Consider the following 13149-nt stretch of genomic DNA (forward strand, 5'->3'; position numbering starts at 1 on the left):
ATGGGGTGCAGAGGACGGGTATGATGGTGGAATGGGGTGCAGAGGACGGGTATGATGGTGGAATGGGGTGCAGGGATGGAGAGGATGGGTATAATGGTGGAATAGGGTGCAGAGGATGGGTATGATGGTGGAATGGGGTGGAGAGGATGGGTATAATGGTGGATTCCCCCAACATTGGAAGATTTGTGGCTAGCTATCAAGAGACTCCTGCCATAGCCATGGCAGACATACAACCACAGTAAGGTTGCAAAAGAACACCGTCAGGGTAGACACACACAAAGCACCCTTAGTCACAGCATGCACAGGCAGAGAAAACACACCCAGGCATAGTACACGCTCAGAGAAGAGACATATAACACAGTCAAAAAGCACATATACCTTACAGTACCACATATAGTTGTTGTAAGCATTGCTAGAAGAGTGGTGGCTGCATTCTGGAACTACTCTTTCTCTATTATTCTTTAAAGGACACACATGCAGCAGTATGATGCTAAGGACAAAAAAAAAGAAAGAAGAACACACTAAAGGGTGAACATACGCTAATGGCTAAACCCATCGTCTGCTAAAAAGCTCTGTTTTTTTCCTAGCAAAAAACAAGGAAATATACCCCTCGCTCAGCTCCTTGATTTGAGAATCTTTGTTGTGTGTTTTCCATTGATGATATTTAATCAGTAGCTAACTGGGTGACAGGCTGGATACCTAGGACCCTTTATAGTCTCGGGTCAGATATAGAGCACATTTAGATCTCTGATAGCCTAGATCAAGATGCACTGTGACAACCCTGCTTGAAACACAGCCGAGATGCATGCCTGAGATGCTTTCACTGGTGAATGCATTTGGCAAGTGGGTCTCAATTGCTTCACAGTAATTCTCCCAGGCTGCAGTCCTCTGGTCCCCTCTTCTGAAGCTGATTACTACTTTCTAGGTAAATGTCTGTGGCTTGATAACTGGCCAGGAGGAAGTTTGGGGAAGTTGTTGCGGCTGTCTTGCATCCTGCATGCTTTGATAGGCATGCAGACTGTGGTGGCCCTTTTGGGTATGGTGTTTGCCCTCTGTAACCTCTAGACCAGTGGTTCTCAACCTGTGTAACCTCGGGACCCACATTTTTCCTTGGTCATTAAGTCGTGACCCAAAAATGATTCATTTCTGAGACATTTTCATTTATTACACAAAACAACTTGTGCACGATTCAGCAACGTATATATATATATGCACATTTTAAACATTATTGGGGGTATGGAATTGTATTGTGGGGGGTATGTGGGGGTTTGGAGCTTTAGTAGGGGGTAGGGGCAGTATTGCAGGCAGGGGCGTCACAAGGGATGTGTGGCCCTCACAGATACCATCAGAGGGGGTGGCACCGTAATGACTGACAGGAGCCAGATGCAGTCCCTTTATCAGGCATAACAATGTGACACATGGTCACATTTTTGGTTACATATACAAAATGCAGTTACATCGAGTAAATAGATACCAAACATGTCAAGTGTTAAAATTGCATGCACCTCAGCAATGGCGAAAAACTATGCTTCACAACATTGTCCATAGGTGACGTTTTAAAAGCCTGTACAGGTCATCAGTTTAGCGTTAACCATGAATTATGGCCCGAGAATTATTGCTCTCACTCCAACGTTCGCGGTGATACCTAACATGTTTGGTGCATACACATGAATGCCCCACACACGCATGTTTATTCTCATGCAAATGGTGGGGTTGGTTTTAATTTTTAAATATTTATTTTATTATTTTTATGACTTTAATTTTTATGACTTTAACTTTATTACTATTATATAGGAGCTAACAAGCTCATATGGGATATTGTATTGAGGTGACAGGTTCTCTTTACGGAAACATCTGGGGTCTAATGACCCCTAATGTCTCCCCTGCACTCCAACACAGGTGATCAAGCACAGCATTGTGCTCCATCTCCCGTGCAGCCTAGCTTGTTACTGCTGAGACAGGAAACACTGTCAGTACAGCAGATCAGAACCGGCCTGCTCCCGCTCTCTATATCATGCAGGATGTGGGAGGGGTGCTACATGTGGCCAGTGATCTCCTCAGTCTCCACATGTGCCCGTACTGTTGCTACTGTTTTTCAAAGACCACCACTTCACTGCTCCTCATTGCCAGGGACACAACACACTAGGGAATGACTTTAGTTACAAGTACCGATTGTCACCTGCGGAATGTATCACACCCCTGCTAAACGCTAGTTTAGAACCCTGCATCCTTTGGTCATTTACTTTATTGCATGTGTGTTCTACTGAGCTAGTGCAATATGTCAGACTGCCAAAAAGGTAAATCTCTCTGCGGCAGTTGCTGTTTGAACCCGAACTAACAGATTTATCTAGATCTTGTTCCATTTTCTGAGGTAACTTCGTCCTCTCTCACATTTTTCTAAAAAACTTTTCACCCAGACAGAGGAGCTTGCCTTGGCCTTCCACATGCACAAGCTTTAACAATCTGCCAAGGTCTTTCCATACCACTCCTTTTGTGATGTCTTCATGTGTAAGGAGTGCATCTGAGCAAATCCTTTGCTCTGCTGATAGCTTTTCAGTCTGTTAGCCCTTTGTGGAGGTGTTTATGAAGAAACAGGAGACTACCTATGGGTGATCCTCCTTTCTCTAGGCTGGATAAGGCAACTGGTATTCCCATGGAGGAGTCCACCTCCTTTAAAGATTCTACCAAGTTTACAAGACTTTTATGCCAGGACTTATTTGGGAAACAGTTGGTATCCCTTCTCAATGAGCTGACGGATCAGATGGTGTAAGAACTTCAGTACCTTTGTGATGCTGCATGGGATTACAGAACTTTGGTATCTGGGCTCTCTGTGTCACCAGGACATTTGTGCAAGATCCTCTTCCTTAAGGATCATTAAGAAGAAGGCCCTAGCAGATCTGCCCTTGGGCTACAAGATATGGTTATGGCCTTCTCTCCAGAACATTTCTTCGCCTCCAGCCTTCATCTGATTCTCCCAACATTGGTAGATTTGTGGCTAGCTATCAAGAGACTCCTGTCATAGGCAGTGACTTTTCCAGTCCAAAAGCAAAGAGTTTCAAACCTCTTCACAGTGCCCGAAGACGTTAAAAGTCTTTGCTTGGCACTTCCGCATGGAGTTAATTTGCTTCGTTGTAGCATCCCTCCATCAAGAGAACTTTCTGGAATCCCTGAAAATCAAGAATGCATATGTGCCGATCTTTTCCAGTCATCAGCACTTCTTGCAGTGTGCTGTAGGAGAAGATCATTATCAATTTGCGGCCTTCTCTTTGGCCCCATAAATGTTCACAAATATGTGTTAGCACTGATTCTGGCTCTCTTGTGCCTGAGTTGTGTCACACCATTGAGCTAAAGACCTTCCAGAAGTTGGTGACCAATGTCCACTTAAAGAATAACTTCAGGTATTAGAAAAAATTACCCTTGCAGTGGAGCTTGCCTGCTAGTTTTATCTAGGGGCTCAAATAAAGAAGAAACAATCCGCTGATCTTTGGTCCTGCTGCAGTGACCGCTTACCTCTCTCCCCCTCTGCTTTGGCTGTAGTATGTCCCTAGACATACTCACGTCTAATACAGTTGAATAGACTGTATTAGACAAATTGACATCAGCAGGGCATAGATCGTGGGAGCCCGAGATAGAAGAGGCTACAGGGAGTGGTCTAGCAGCCAGACAGAAGTGAGGATCAGGTAAGTATCTCTTCTTTGTTTGAGCTTCTAGAGAAAAATGAGCAGTTAACCCTAGCAGTGTGGTGGATTTCTTCTTTAACTCTGTAGTCATTGGAGGACTCCAGTTGGCTAATGAACATCAAATTCAGAAGTCTTCTCTGTCTGTCCCCGTATCTAGAGTATCTGAGCCTGATTTTGGACACAATTTTCATTTTTGCACGTAGGTGCACTTGACACGTGTTTGCGTCATATATGTGCGTGCAAGTGGGGTCAAGGTACTTTAAAAAAACCTTTTTTTGCATTTTTTTATGTTTCTTTTCTTTTATAACTTTGTTTTTTACACTCAACTTTATTGTGATCACATAGGGGGCTGTGATCACATAGGAGACATCAGGGATATTTCAGACCCCTAATGTCACCTAGGGACCCCAAAGAAGCAGAGGAAGCAGAGATCTGCTTCCCCAGCCTCTTCTCCTGGCTCTAAGAGCCGGAGAATGTACACAGTGACACTGGAAGTGATGTAATACACATCACTTCCGGGTAGGTTTGCCACCTGTCCGAGATTCACCCAGACAGTCCAGTTTTTTGAGTCTTGTGTCCGGGTGACAGGCCAGCTGTCACCCGGACACAAGATACTCCTGCGAGAAGGTGTACCTCTGCTTCAGATCTCCGCTCCTCTAGCACTTTACCCTGTGCTTGCTCCCTGTCTCCTACCACATTCCAGAGGCACAGTCGTTTCTCCGCCTACCTCTGAGAGATCCATTCAAAGATTAACCCCCTGCTGCCCTGCTCTTCTGCATCAGCTTCTTTCACAGAGCTTAAAAAGGTATCTGTCTGTATGTCACAGTCACTTTTCCAAACAATGCACATTTTAAAACAACATACTGTACGTGCTCCACCACAGGGGGCAAGTCATATGTCTGTGGCTGGTAAGGCATGTTTGGAGTTGTAGTCCTACGGTAACTATCAGCAGTCCTGTGGGTGAGGGGAGGTGTGCTAAGACTTGTAGTCCTGCTGTAACTTGAGCACTTTAAATTTTTTACAAATACGGCTGCTAAGGTCCCCAGCAAGTGTGGGACCTCAGACAGCCACATCTGCCTGAAGCAACATCTTCCTCTGAGCCGTGGGCGCCTGTAAACAGGGGCAGGCTGGCCCGCACATCTCCTCCATCGTTCTGACATCACGCTGCCCGCCTCTGGACCACTGGTAAGACACCACACAGCACTCCTGAAAGCCTACATAGCCCACCTGAAACCACACATAGCCCACCTGAGAGTCTGCATAACCCTACTTCCGGGTCCAGTGATTGGAGGAGAGATAAGCGGCTGGAAGCCTGCTGATCTCTCTCCCCAATCACTCAGTGAAAGCCTGCCATGCCGGGCCCGCAAGGGGGACAGCGGAGCCCAGGGAAGCCGGCGGAGGGGGGGGCAAACTGCACCGCACCGTACAAGCGATCCAACGGCTGTACAGCCATTTAATTGCTTGTATTTAAATAGCAATCGCCTGCTGTTTAAAATGATACAGCGAAAACCGATTCAAAACTTTTTTTTTTACGGTGGCCGGCCCCAAAGCAGTTAATGTCCTGCAGCTTAGAGTTATTCGATTGACCTTCCCTCACTGCATGTAACAGTGAAGGTGCAATCAGACAATGCCACAGTTGTGGCTTACCTGTCTATCAGCAGTGCAGGAAGTTAATGTGAAAGGTATTTTCTAGCCCTGTCCAGGTGCACATTCCAGGCAATGACTATTGGCAAGCAGACTACTTCTGCCAACAAAGCCTGGAGGGTAATGATCATTACACCTGGAGGGGTTTTGTAGGTTTGCACCAGGTAGAAGACGCTGAGAGTAGACTGTTTGAGTCTCATCTGAACAGACAGGTAGACCAGCATGTCGGAAGGACAAGAGTTCTATTGGCAGATGCGATAAATGCTTTGATTGCCAGTGAAAAAGGTAAGTCCCTAAATTAAGAAAAAATTAAGTTTTGAGTTTTTGTATTCACTGTAAAAATCTTTTCTTTCATTAAGAGAAACTGCATTTATTAAAGATCATCCAGCTGCCAGGAGCTTGTATTTGAGTAATAGTAATATATAGTAATAGTAATATATAGTAATAGTAAATTGCATTGTCAGTTGCTATCTGTGCATTGTCAGTTTGTGTTATTTCGGAGGGACAGGAAAGGAATGAGAGGGGGAGGGATATGCCTATATGTGAGGAACAATCTGATAGTGAATATGCGTGATGACATCACAAATGAGACTGAGGAAAGTGCAGAATCCTTATGGCTGAAGATAAAGGTGAACGATCACAATGTTAAATTATTGGTGGTAATGTATCGGCCCCTTAACATAAGGGATAATGAGGAACATAAACTACTCTCCCAGATAGAAATGGTGGGGAAGCATAATAATGTTATTATTATGGGAGACTTCAACTACTCTATTGATTTGGCAAAACAGAACTGCACAATCAGCTAAGGGTCATCAGTTCTTGAGCTAACTGGAAAACATTTCATTAATCAAATGGGGGAAGTCCCAACTAAAAATAATGCCCTGTTGGACTTGCTAATTTCAAACAACACAGAGCTGATCACAGATGTGGAAATTAGGGGCAACTTGGTAAACAGTAATCATAGGGTAATAACATTTGTGGTCAATTTCAGGAAACAGAAACACGCTGGTAGGACAAGGCTAGCTTTAATAAGCTGCAACATTTATTGCATGATACCAAATGGGATCAAATCTTCTTTACCAAAGACAAGTGGGAGAGCTTTAGGGCCATTTAATCACTAGTGGGCTGACTACTTAATATATATGGTTCACTGGCGCATTGTTACGTTCGTTCATGAATACCTGTGTGCTAATGGCCGCAAACACTGCACCCTCAGCTTCCGCTGTCAGACAGTGGAGTTATGTACACAGAGCCAATCGGACAGGCTGTACAGTGTGTACTGTGATCACTGTGATTGGTTTACCCATCAGGTGCTGGCAGGAGTCAGTATAGTGGATGGTTGGGATATGGAAGTACAGGATCCAGGGGTAGGTAGTTAGGTTACAGTTAGAAGACTGGTAGACTTGCACCAGACCCTCCTGGACAAGTTGAATGTCACAGTGAATATTTTTGAGTTTGGTTGGTTGCTAAACATTGTAAGTCTCTTCTCTTCTCATCTCCCTGCTTAGAGTACCTACATTTAATTCTGGAAACCTATCTTACTCGAATCTTTCTGACTTTGCAGCAATTCCAGAACCTACACAGACCGTGTTCCAAAATTGTCTAAAGGGATTGTTGTTCCTACTTTCAGTTGTGCATTGTGAGTGTTTGGTCTCCTTGGTGTATCTTTCAAAGGGGTCCCCACTGCACAGTCTCATTCTCGGTCACTAGAACTAAAAATTCTCCAAAAGTAAGTGTCCAGCTTCTTTGGACAAGGAAATCTATCCCAGTGCTCAGGCGAGATTGTCTCTCAACTGGTGGCTAACATCTCTGATACTGATACTAGAAGAGTAGTTTTTACCTCTCTGCTGTAAAATTGTGACAATCGATGTAAGCTTCCACAGTTGGGGCAGTGTGCTGAACTCTCTGGCAAAGCTCCAAGGAGAAAGCTCTATTACTGATAAATGTGTTAGAATTGAGGGCCATCAAGCTGGCTCTGTTTTATTGGATGGATGACCTAAAGCAAATGTGTCAAACTCAAGGCCCAGGGGCCGAATCCGGCCCACCAGGCCATTTCCTAGACTTCTACTTTCAGATCTAGGTATTAAGTTCAGATCTGGTACTAAAACCAGTGTTAATCGAATGCAGAGGCAATTATCATAAAGATTAGATACATTTATATAGTCTTACAGGCCCTTTGAGTGCAACCATAATGTTGATGCGGCCCACGATTAAATTGAGTTTGACACCCCTGACCTAAAGGGTCATCCAGTAAGAGTTTAGTCAGGGAATGCTGCAATGCCAGGGAGGCAGCATTAAGTGTTCCAGCTTTCTCAGCAGTTACAACCCAGGCATAGACAATTGGCAGGCAAACTATCACAGTCTCCAACATCTAGACTTGGGGAAGTGTTCCAACCTTTATGTGTCCTTAGGGGGACACCGGACATCGATCTGCTGCATCTTACCTAAATGCAAAATTGGACAAAGTTATCACAAGGACTTTGGACACACTTGATGAGTTGGAAGACATTACAGTAATTATTATTGCTCTGTAATGGCCTTGCAGCCTTGGTGTGCTGATCTGGTCTAGTCCTTATCCCTATACCTACTAGGTATGTACTGAAAACAGCTGTCTAAATAGTATTCCTTTGGAATGTGAGGGGAAGTTATAATGTAGCTTGATTTTTGTTCACTAGTCCAGTGTCGTGTTATTTAGGTGAAATGAGGAACTTTTGAAGTTACAGTTGGTCATTGAGTTCATCGCAATTAACGTATGTTTTGGGGCTAATTGCTTTCTGCCTAGGGGTTGTCTTGTATAGAACTATTTAGACCGTGAATAGATCCAGTTGTGATAAAAGGTCAAGCTGCTAAATTTAGTTTAGACCGTTACATTGTTAGAGGCCAGTATACACTAAACACCTGCACCTGCATTAATATCAAATCATACAGTGAGATATGCACAGGTGTGACAAATAACAATTTTTTTGTAGCCATCATTTCAGCTAGGAAATCAAAATGAACAGTCTTGTCATGTACAGTAAGCCCTCTTTTCTTAGTTTGCATAAGGACAGGATGGTTTTACGACCGTGACTCTTTTTTACCTAAAGTCTTCCCTGCCTTTCATCTGAATAAAGATATCTTTGTCTTTCGCTTTGCCTGGCACCTACACATCCAGTGGAGGTTGAATTACATACGCTGGATGTGGTCAGGGCCATTAGGGTTTACCTACAGGCTACTTCATCCTTCAGGAAGACAGACTCCCTGTTTTGTTATTACGGATGGTCCCTGTAAGTGGCTTGCAGCTTTCTCTTCCACCACTGCCAGGCTGATAAGTACTTTGTGGACTTTTTTTGTCACCATGTATTTGTATCCTAGCTAAAGCAGTCACTTAGTCTTCAGTTATCTATAAAGTTCTACAAAGTTGATGTAGCTGTGTCGCCTGATGCAAATTTTGACTGTAAATTCCTACAGGCAGTAGTATGAATTATCTGCTGGGTTTGGGCTAATCCTGTTTATTTTTTCCCCCTTGTTTCACCTTGTTGTTGCACGCCTGTTTGTTTTGTATTGCTTATGGATGTCCCACTACTATCTGGTTGATCTTCAATCACTGCTGTATCTCAATCTCAATGAACAAAAGAGAACATTCTTACAGTAAAAAAAAATTCTCTAACTCCATTGAGAAACACAGCTCCCACCCCTGTTTGGTTGTTGGGCCTGTTGCCAAAGTTAACTGGGGTTTTTTTTGTACTGCTTGCTCTTGCTGCTCTGTGACAGATATGGGTTTAACCCCTTGCAGTCCGCCCATTGTAAAAATACGGGCGGACGGCTGGCTGATGCTTCCTGGCGGGTGGACGTACATTTACGTTATTGTTTTTCTGCTTGCGTGAGCAGAATCCCGCCAGGAATGTGTACAGCCGTAAATGGCTGTTATATACAACCGTTCGGCCGGCTCTATAGCCGACTGATCGCTTGTATAAACACACACAGTGCCGCCCCCCTCTGCTGACGAGCACCACTGCCCCCCCCTGCAGTGCCCGGGACCGAGAACACCAGCACAGAGAAGGAGGAGAGATCAGCATTCCCCTCCACTGATCTCTCCTCCTTCTCTCTCTAAAGGCAGAAGCGATGTTGGAGTGTGAGCAATAATTTTAGGGCCATTAATCACTGATAACACTAAACTGATGAGCGGTAACAGCTTTTAACCCTTTCGCTGCCAAGGACGTACGGCATACGGACCTACAAAAGTGCTTCCAGCTGGCCAGCTCAGTATGCCGTACGGACCTGGCATTTACAGTTCTACTATAAGCTGAGCGACCATCAGCTTATAGTAGAACTGTTCAGCAGACTGTCCCCTTTAAATTAATAGCTGTCATCAGCGGCTCACAAGCCGCTGATGACTGCAAGGCATGGTAGTTTTTTACGATTTCGCGGGCACACACAATTTTAAAGAAAATTGGGTGCTGATAAATGTTTTACAACATAACGTAGGGAAAACAGGTATTTTTTCGAAATTTTCAAATGAGTCAAAGTACTGCAGCGCTGAATACTGAAAAATGGCCTAGACAGGAATGGGGTTTAACACCACGGTCAGCAAGTGGTAAAGCCTATTTCCACCTTTTGTAAGTGATTTGTATTTATTGTATCAATGTAGAGGTGCAGGAATGAGTCACAGTGCTGTTTTTTATACTTTCTTTTACTGGGCTGTTTAATAGGCCAGAGTCCTGGAAATTCAAAATTCCCTCCAGGGGAACTTCAGTCCGACTCTGAGGGTCAGGTTGTTATCTGCTAAATGTAATCAGCTGTGTTCTTCTCTGCTGGGCTGATAGGACTGTGCTGACCCTGCCCTCTTCTCAGGCACGAGCACACACAGGTGCCAGCTATCCTGTGTACTCAGCTCTTAGAAGCAGGATCTGTGACAGAGTAGGGAGCTGAAGAAGAACTCCTCCCTGTAAGTCATCAGAAGACATCTCTCCTCCAGGCTCTGCTTGTGCTTTGGAGGAACGAATTCCTCCACATGTTGTAAGGGTAAAACTGTCTCCTAAACTCTCTATCACTCTGTTTTGTGTGTCTTACTCTGATCTGTCTGTCTCTCTCTGATCTGTATCGCTGGGCGGTCTCTGTCTCTCGCCACACTTTCGCGCTCTCACTGGGCTCTTTTGCTGGACTGTTGTGCTCTTGCTGAACTGTCACACTCTCGCTGGACTGTCTGTCTCTCTCACTGCACTGTCACGCTCTCACCGAGCTGTCTCTCTCTCTCACCACACTGCTATGCTCTCGCCAGGCTGTCTTTCACCGCACTGTCGCTCCTGTCGGGCTATACCTGTACCATGCGATTAATGCACCGCATAGGTGTAAATGGGCCCTTATGGATTTTGAGGGTTTCACCACAACAAAATTGCCATTTGTGTGTATATGTATTGTATACACATTGTCCAGGTTTTTTGTGCACCTAGTGAACTGCTGCTTTAAATTGAAGCATAACCCCCCTGGTATCTTGCTGATCTTGCTGTGTCACTCAATTTTCTCTGAGTTAATTTAGGAACACAGCTGCTGCCTCCTTTTTTGTTAGGCCTGTTGCCTATCTTAAGAGTTGGGTTGTCCCTTGTACTGTTTGTTACTAACTGAGCTCTCTAGCAGATCTGGAGTTTAGGTGATGCTGGTTCCTTAGGTTTTTTTTGTACATCTAGTTTCCTCCTCCTGTCCATCAGTAAACTTAATTTAAGGGTGAGTATGAAAATTCTACCACCAATTATGGTGGCTTAGTTGGTGTGCAAGGGTAATACAATAATAGTTTGCTTCTCCTTTTCCTTTAATAAGGCATATTAAAAAATAGGCTAATTATTTTTTGTAGATGCCACAGACAGTTTTGTTTAATCACGGCCTTATTGCCATTGTATGGCTACAGACAATATTTTCTCATAAATGTTTAAGGAGGCAGTTTGAGAAAAGTAATCGGTATAACTGTTCTGTTTTGTTTTTAGGCTTCTCGAAAGGAGTTGTATGCCCGTGATATCCTATCCATACCCTTCATTTCTGCGGTTAATCGCAAGCGCAGAAAGCGGAGAGATGAAAAGCGCTTTGGGAGCAGCACAGAGGAGGATGACTCTGAGCAGGAGGTGACACGAGTAGGACAAACAGAGCAAGGGGCTGAGGTCAAAGAAACGCAAAGAGTGTCCAGGGAATGTGAAGATCCAGACTGTCCTAAGCCACAAGAGCAAAATTCAACCAAGCAAAGAGATACTGCAGCTGAGAACAAAGAGTCTGGAAGCAGATGGACAGCTCCTGTAGGAGAGAGGATTCCTGCTGATGCCAGGTCTATTGTTTCTGGCTACTCCACACTCTCTACACTGTGCTCAGAACCAGCCTCTAGTTTGCGTGGAGGAGAGGAGGCTGATGATGAGCGCAGTGAATTCAGTCACATGGAAACTGACACAGAGGTGGGTGGAGGAAGAGAAACAGAACGGCCTCACTCTCAGGATTCATTTACCTCTCAGAGGCTTATTCCTGGGGATACTCTAGCTCGCAAGAAATTGGGGAAGGGTAAACAAGAAACCTCAGAAGAACCAGCAGCTATTCATTCTCGTACAACACAGCGCACAAGACCAGCCGTGGATGACCTGTGTGTAACAGCAATGAGGAAACCTGGATCTCCAGAAACACGTCGTAGAAAAAGTGCATGGAGACGTCACACTGTGGTGCTTCCAGGGCAGATGACTGATCTTAACTTTAATGACTGGAAGGAGCCAGCTCATGGGACAACAGGAGCATCTGAACCTGGGGTCGGGCAGAGTGGAGGAGCCCGGACAGAAGGGAAAGATTCTGGACTCAGTAGTTTGGAATCTCAGAAAGCCAAAACACTAACTGGTCAGGAATTGTTAACCAATAAGGGGGCCAAATCCCAGTATCCCCCTCTTCCTAGTCTCCGGCATTATTTGTAACCTTTTTAAAAATGTCTTTTGTTTCTGCAACCAGGGTGGAGTTGTAGTGGAGAGCTGTCCTGTCTCTGTACAACCTGAGCACACAACCTGCACTCATCTGTCATTCAAAGAACTTGGCTACACACCCTACATGGAGTAGACATCTAATTTGTCCTGTTAGTCTATGTAAATCTTAACATTTTCCCTCACACTTTCTAACTGCATATTTACAAGTTTTAACCTGTGTTGACATAGGCGAGATTTTCAAAAGGAGAAGAAAGGAAAAAACTTACCATGCCACACTGTTGTTTCTCCAGCATCTCCCACATTCGTGTTGAGAGAAGTGGATTAACAATGCAGTCTCTAAAGTCCTGAAAATAAACTTTTCTGCAGATGACGCAGAATTCAGCAATGAGACACCCAAATTTACTCTGGTGCCTTACTTCCTTTTTTTTCACATATAATCCTTTTACCTAGTCATACTACTAAAACTTTGTGAGGGGAATGGTGTCATGTGCACAATATAAAGGGCTGTAAAACTGCGCTCTACACATGCACAGTACCACATTTTCTGGTATATCACCTATATCAAATGTTGCCGTATCTTAGGCTAATCCTTTAAGTGAATATGTGGTCAAACTATGGACAATTATGTATTTACATATTCTTAACAAACAGGTAAATAAACTTTAAAACAAAGCCTCACTGAACTCTGTTGCTCCATGCACTGTGGATTAATTAATCTGAAAACTTCAAAGCAGTAGCCCTAAGGCTGTTTAAATATCTGGGCTCTCTAAGCAGTTCAGCTCACCCTGCCTCCCCTTCCCAAACAACCTGCTTTCTGTTTACATTAGAAATAAGAGGTTTGTTAGTCTGCCAAATCACTGCTGGCAGGGGAGAGCTGAGTTGGATCAGAGAATGACTAT

At 44.3% G+C, this 13149-nt stretch overlaps 1 protein-coding gene across 1 annotated transcript in view; it reads left to right on the top strand.

The window, feature by feature from the left end:
• Positions 1-12274, top strand: part of LOC108796752 (rho GTPase-activating protein 23-like) — a 257499-nt gene extending 245225 nt beyond the window's left edge. Inside the window, exon 16 of the mRNA XM_018568267.1 lies at positions 11288-12274. Coding sequence (XP_018423769.1) covers positions 11288-12244 — 957 coding nt within the window. The 3' untranslated portion in view covers positions 12245-12274. The remainder of the gene's footprint in view (positions 1-11287) is intronic.
• The last annotated feature ends 875 nt before the right edge of the window (positions 12275-13149 follow it).

The sequence above is a fragment of the Nanorana parkeri genome, unplaced genomic scaffold, assembly GCF_000935625.1.
Source record: "Nanorana parkeri isolate BGI_ZX_2015 unplaced genomic scaffold, ASM93562v1 scaffold1165, whole genome shotgun sequence".
In the NCBI taxonomy this organism is placed as follows: Eukaryota; Metazoa; Chordata; class Amphibia; order Anura; family Dicroglossidae; genus Nanorana; species Nanorana parkeri.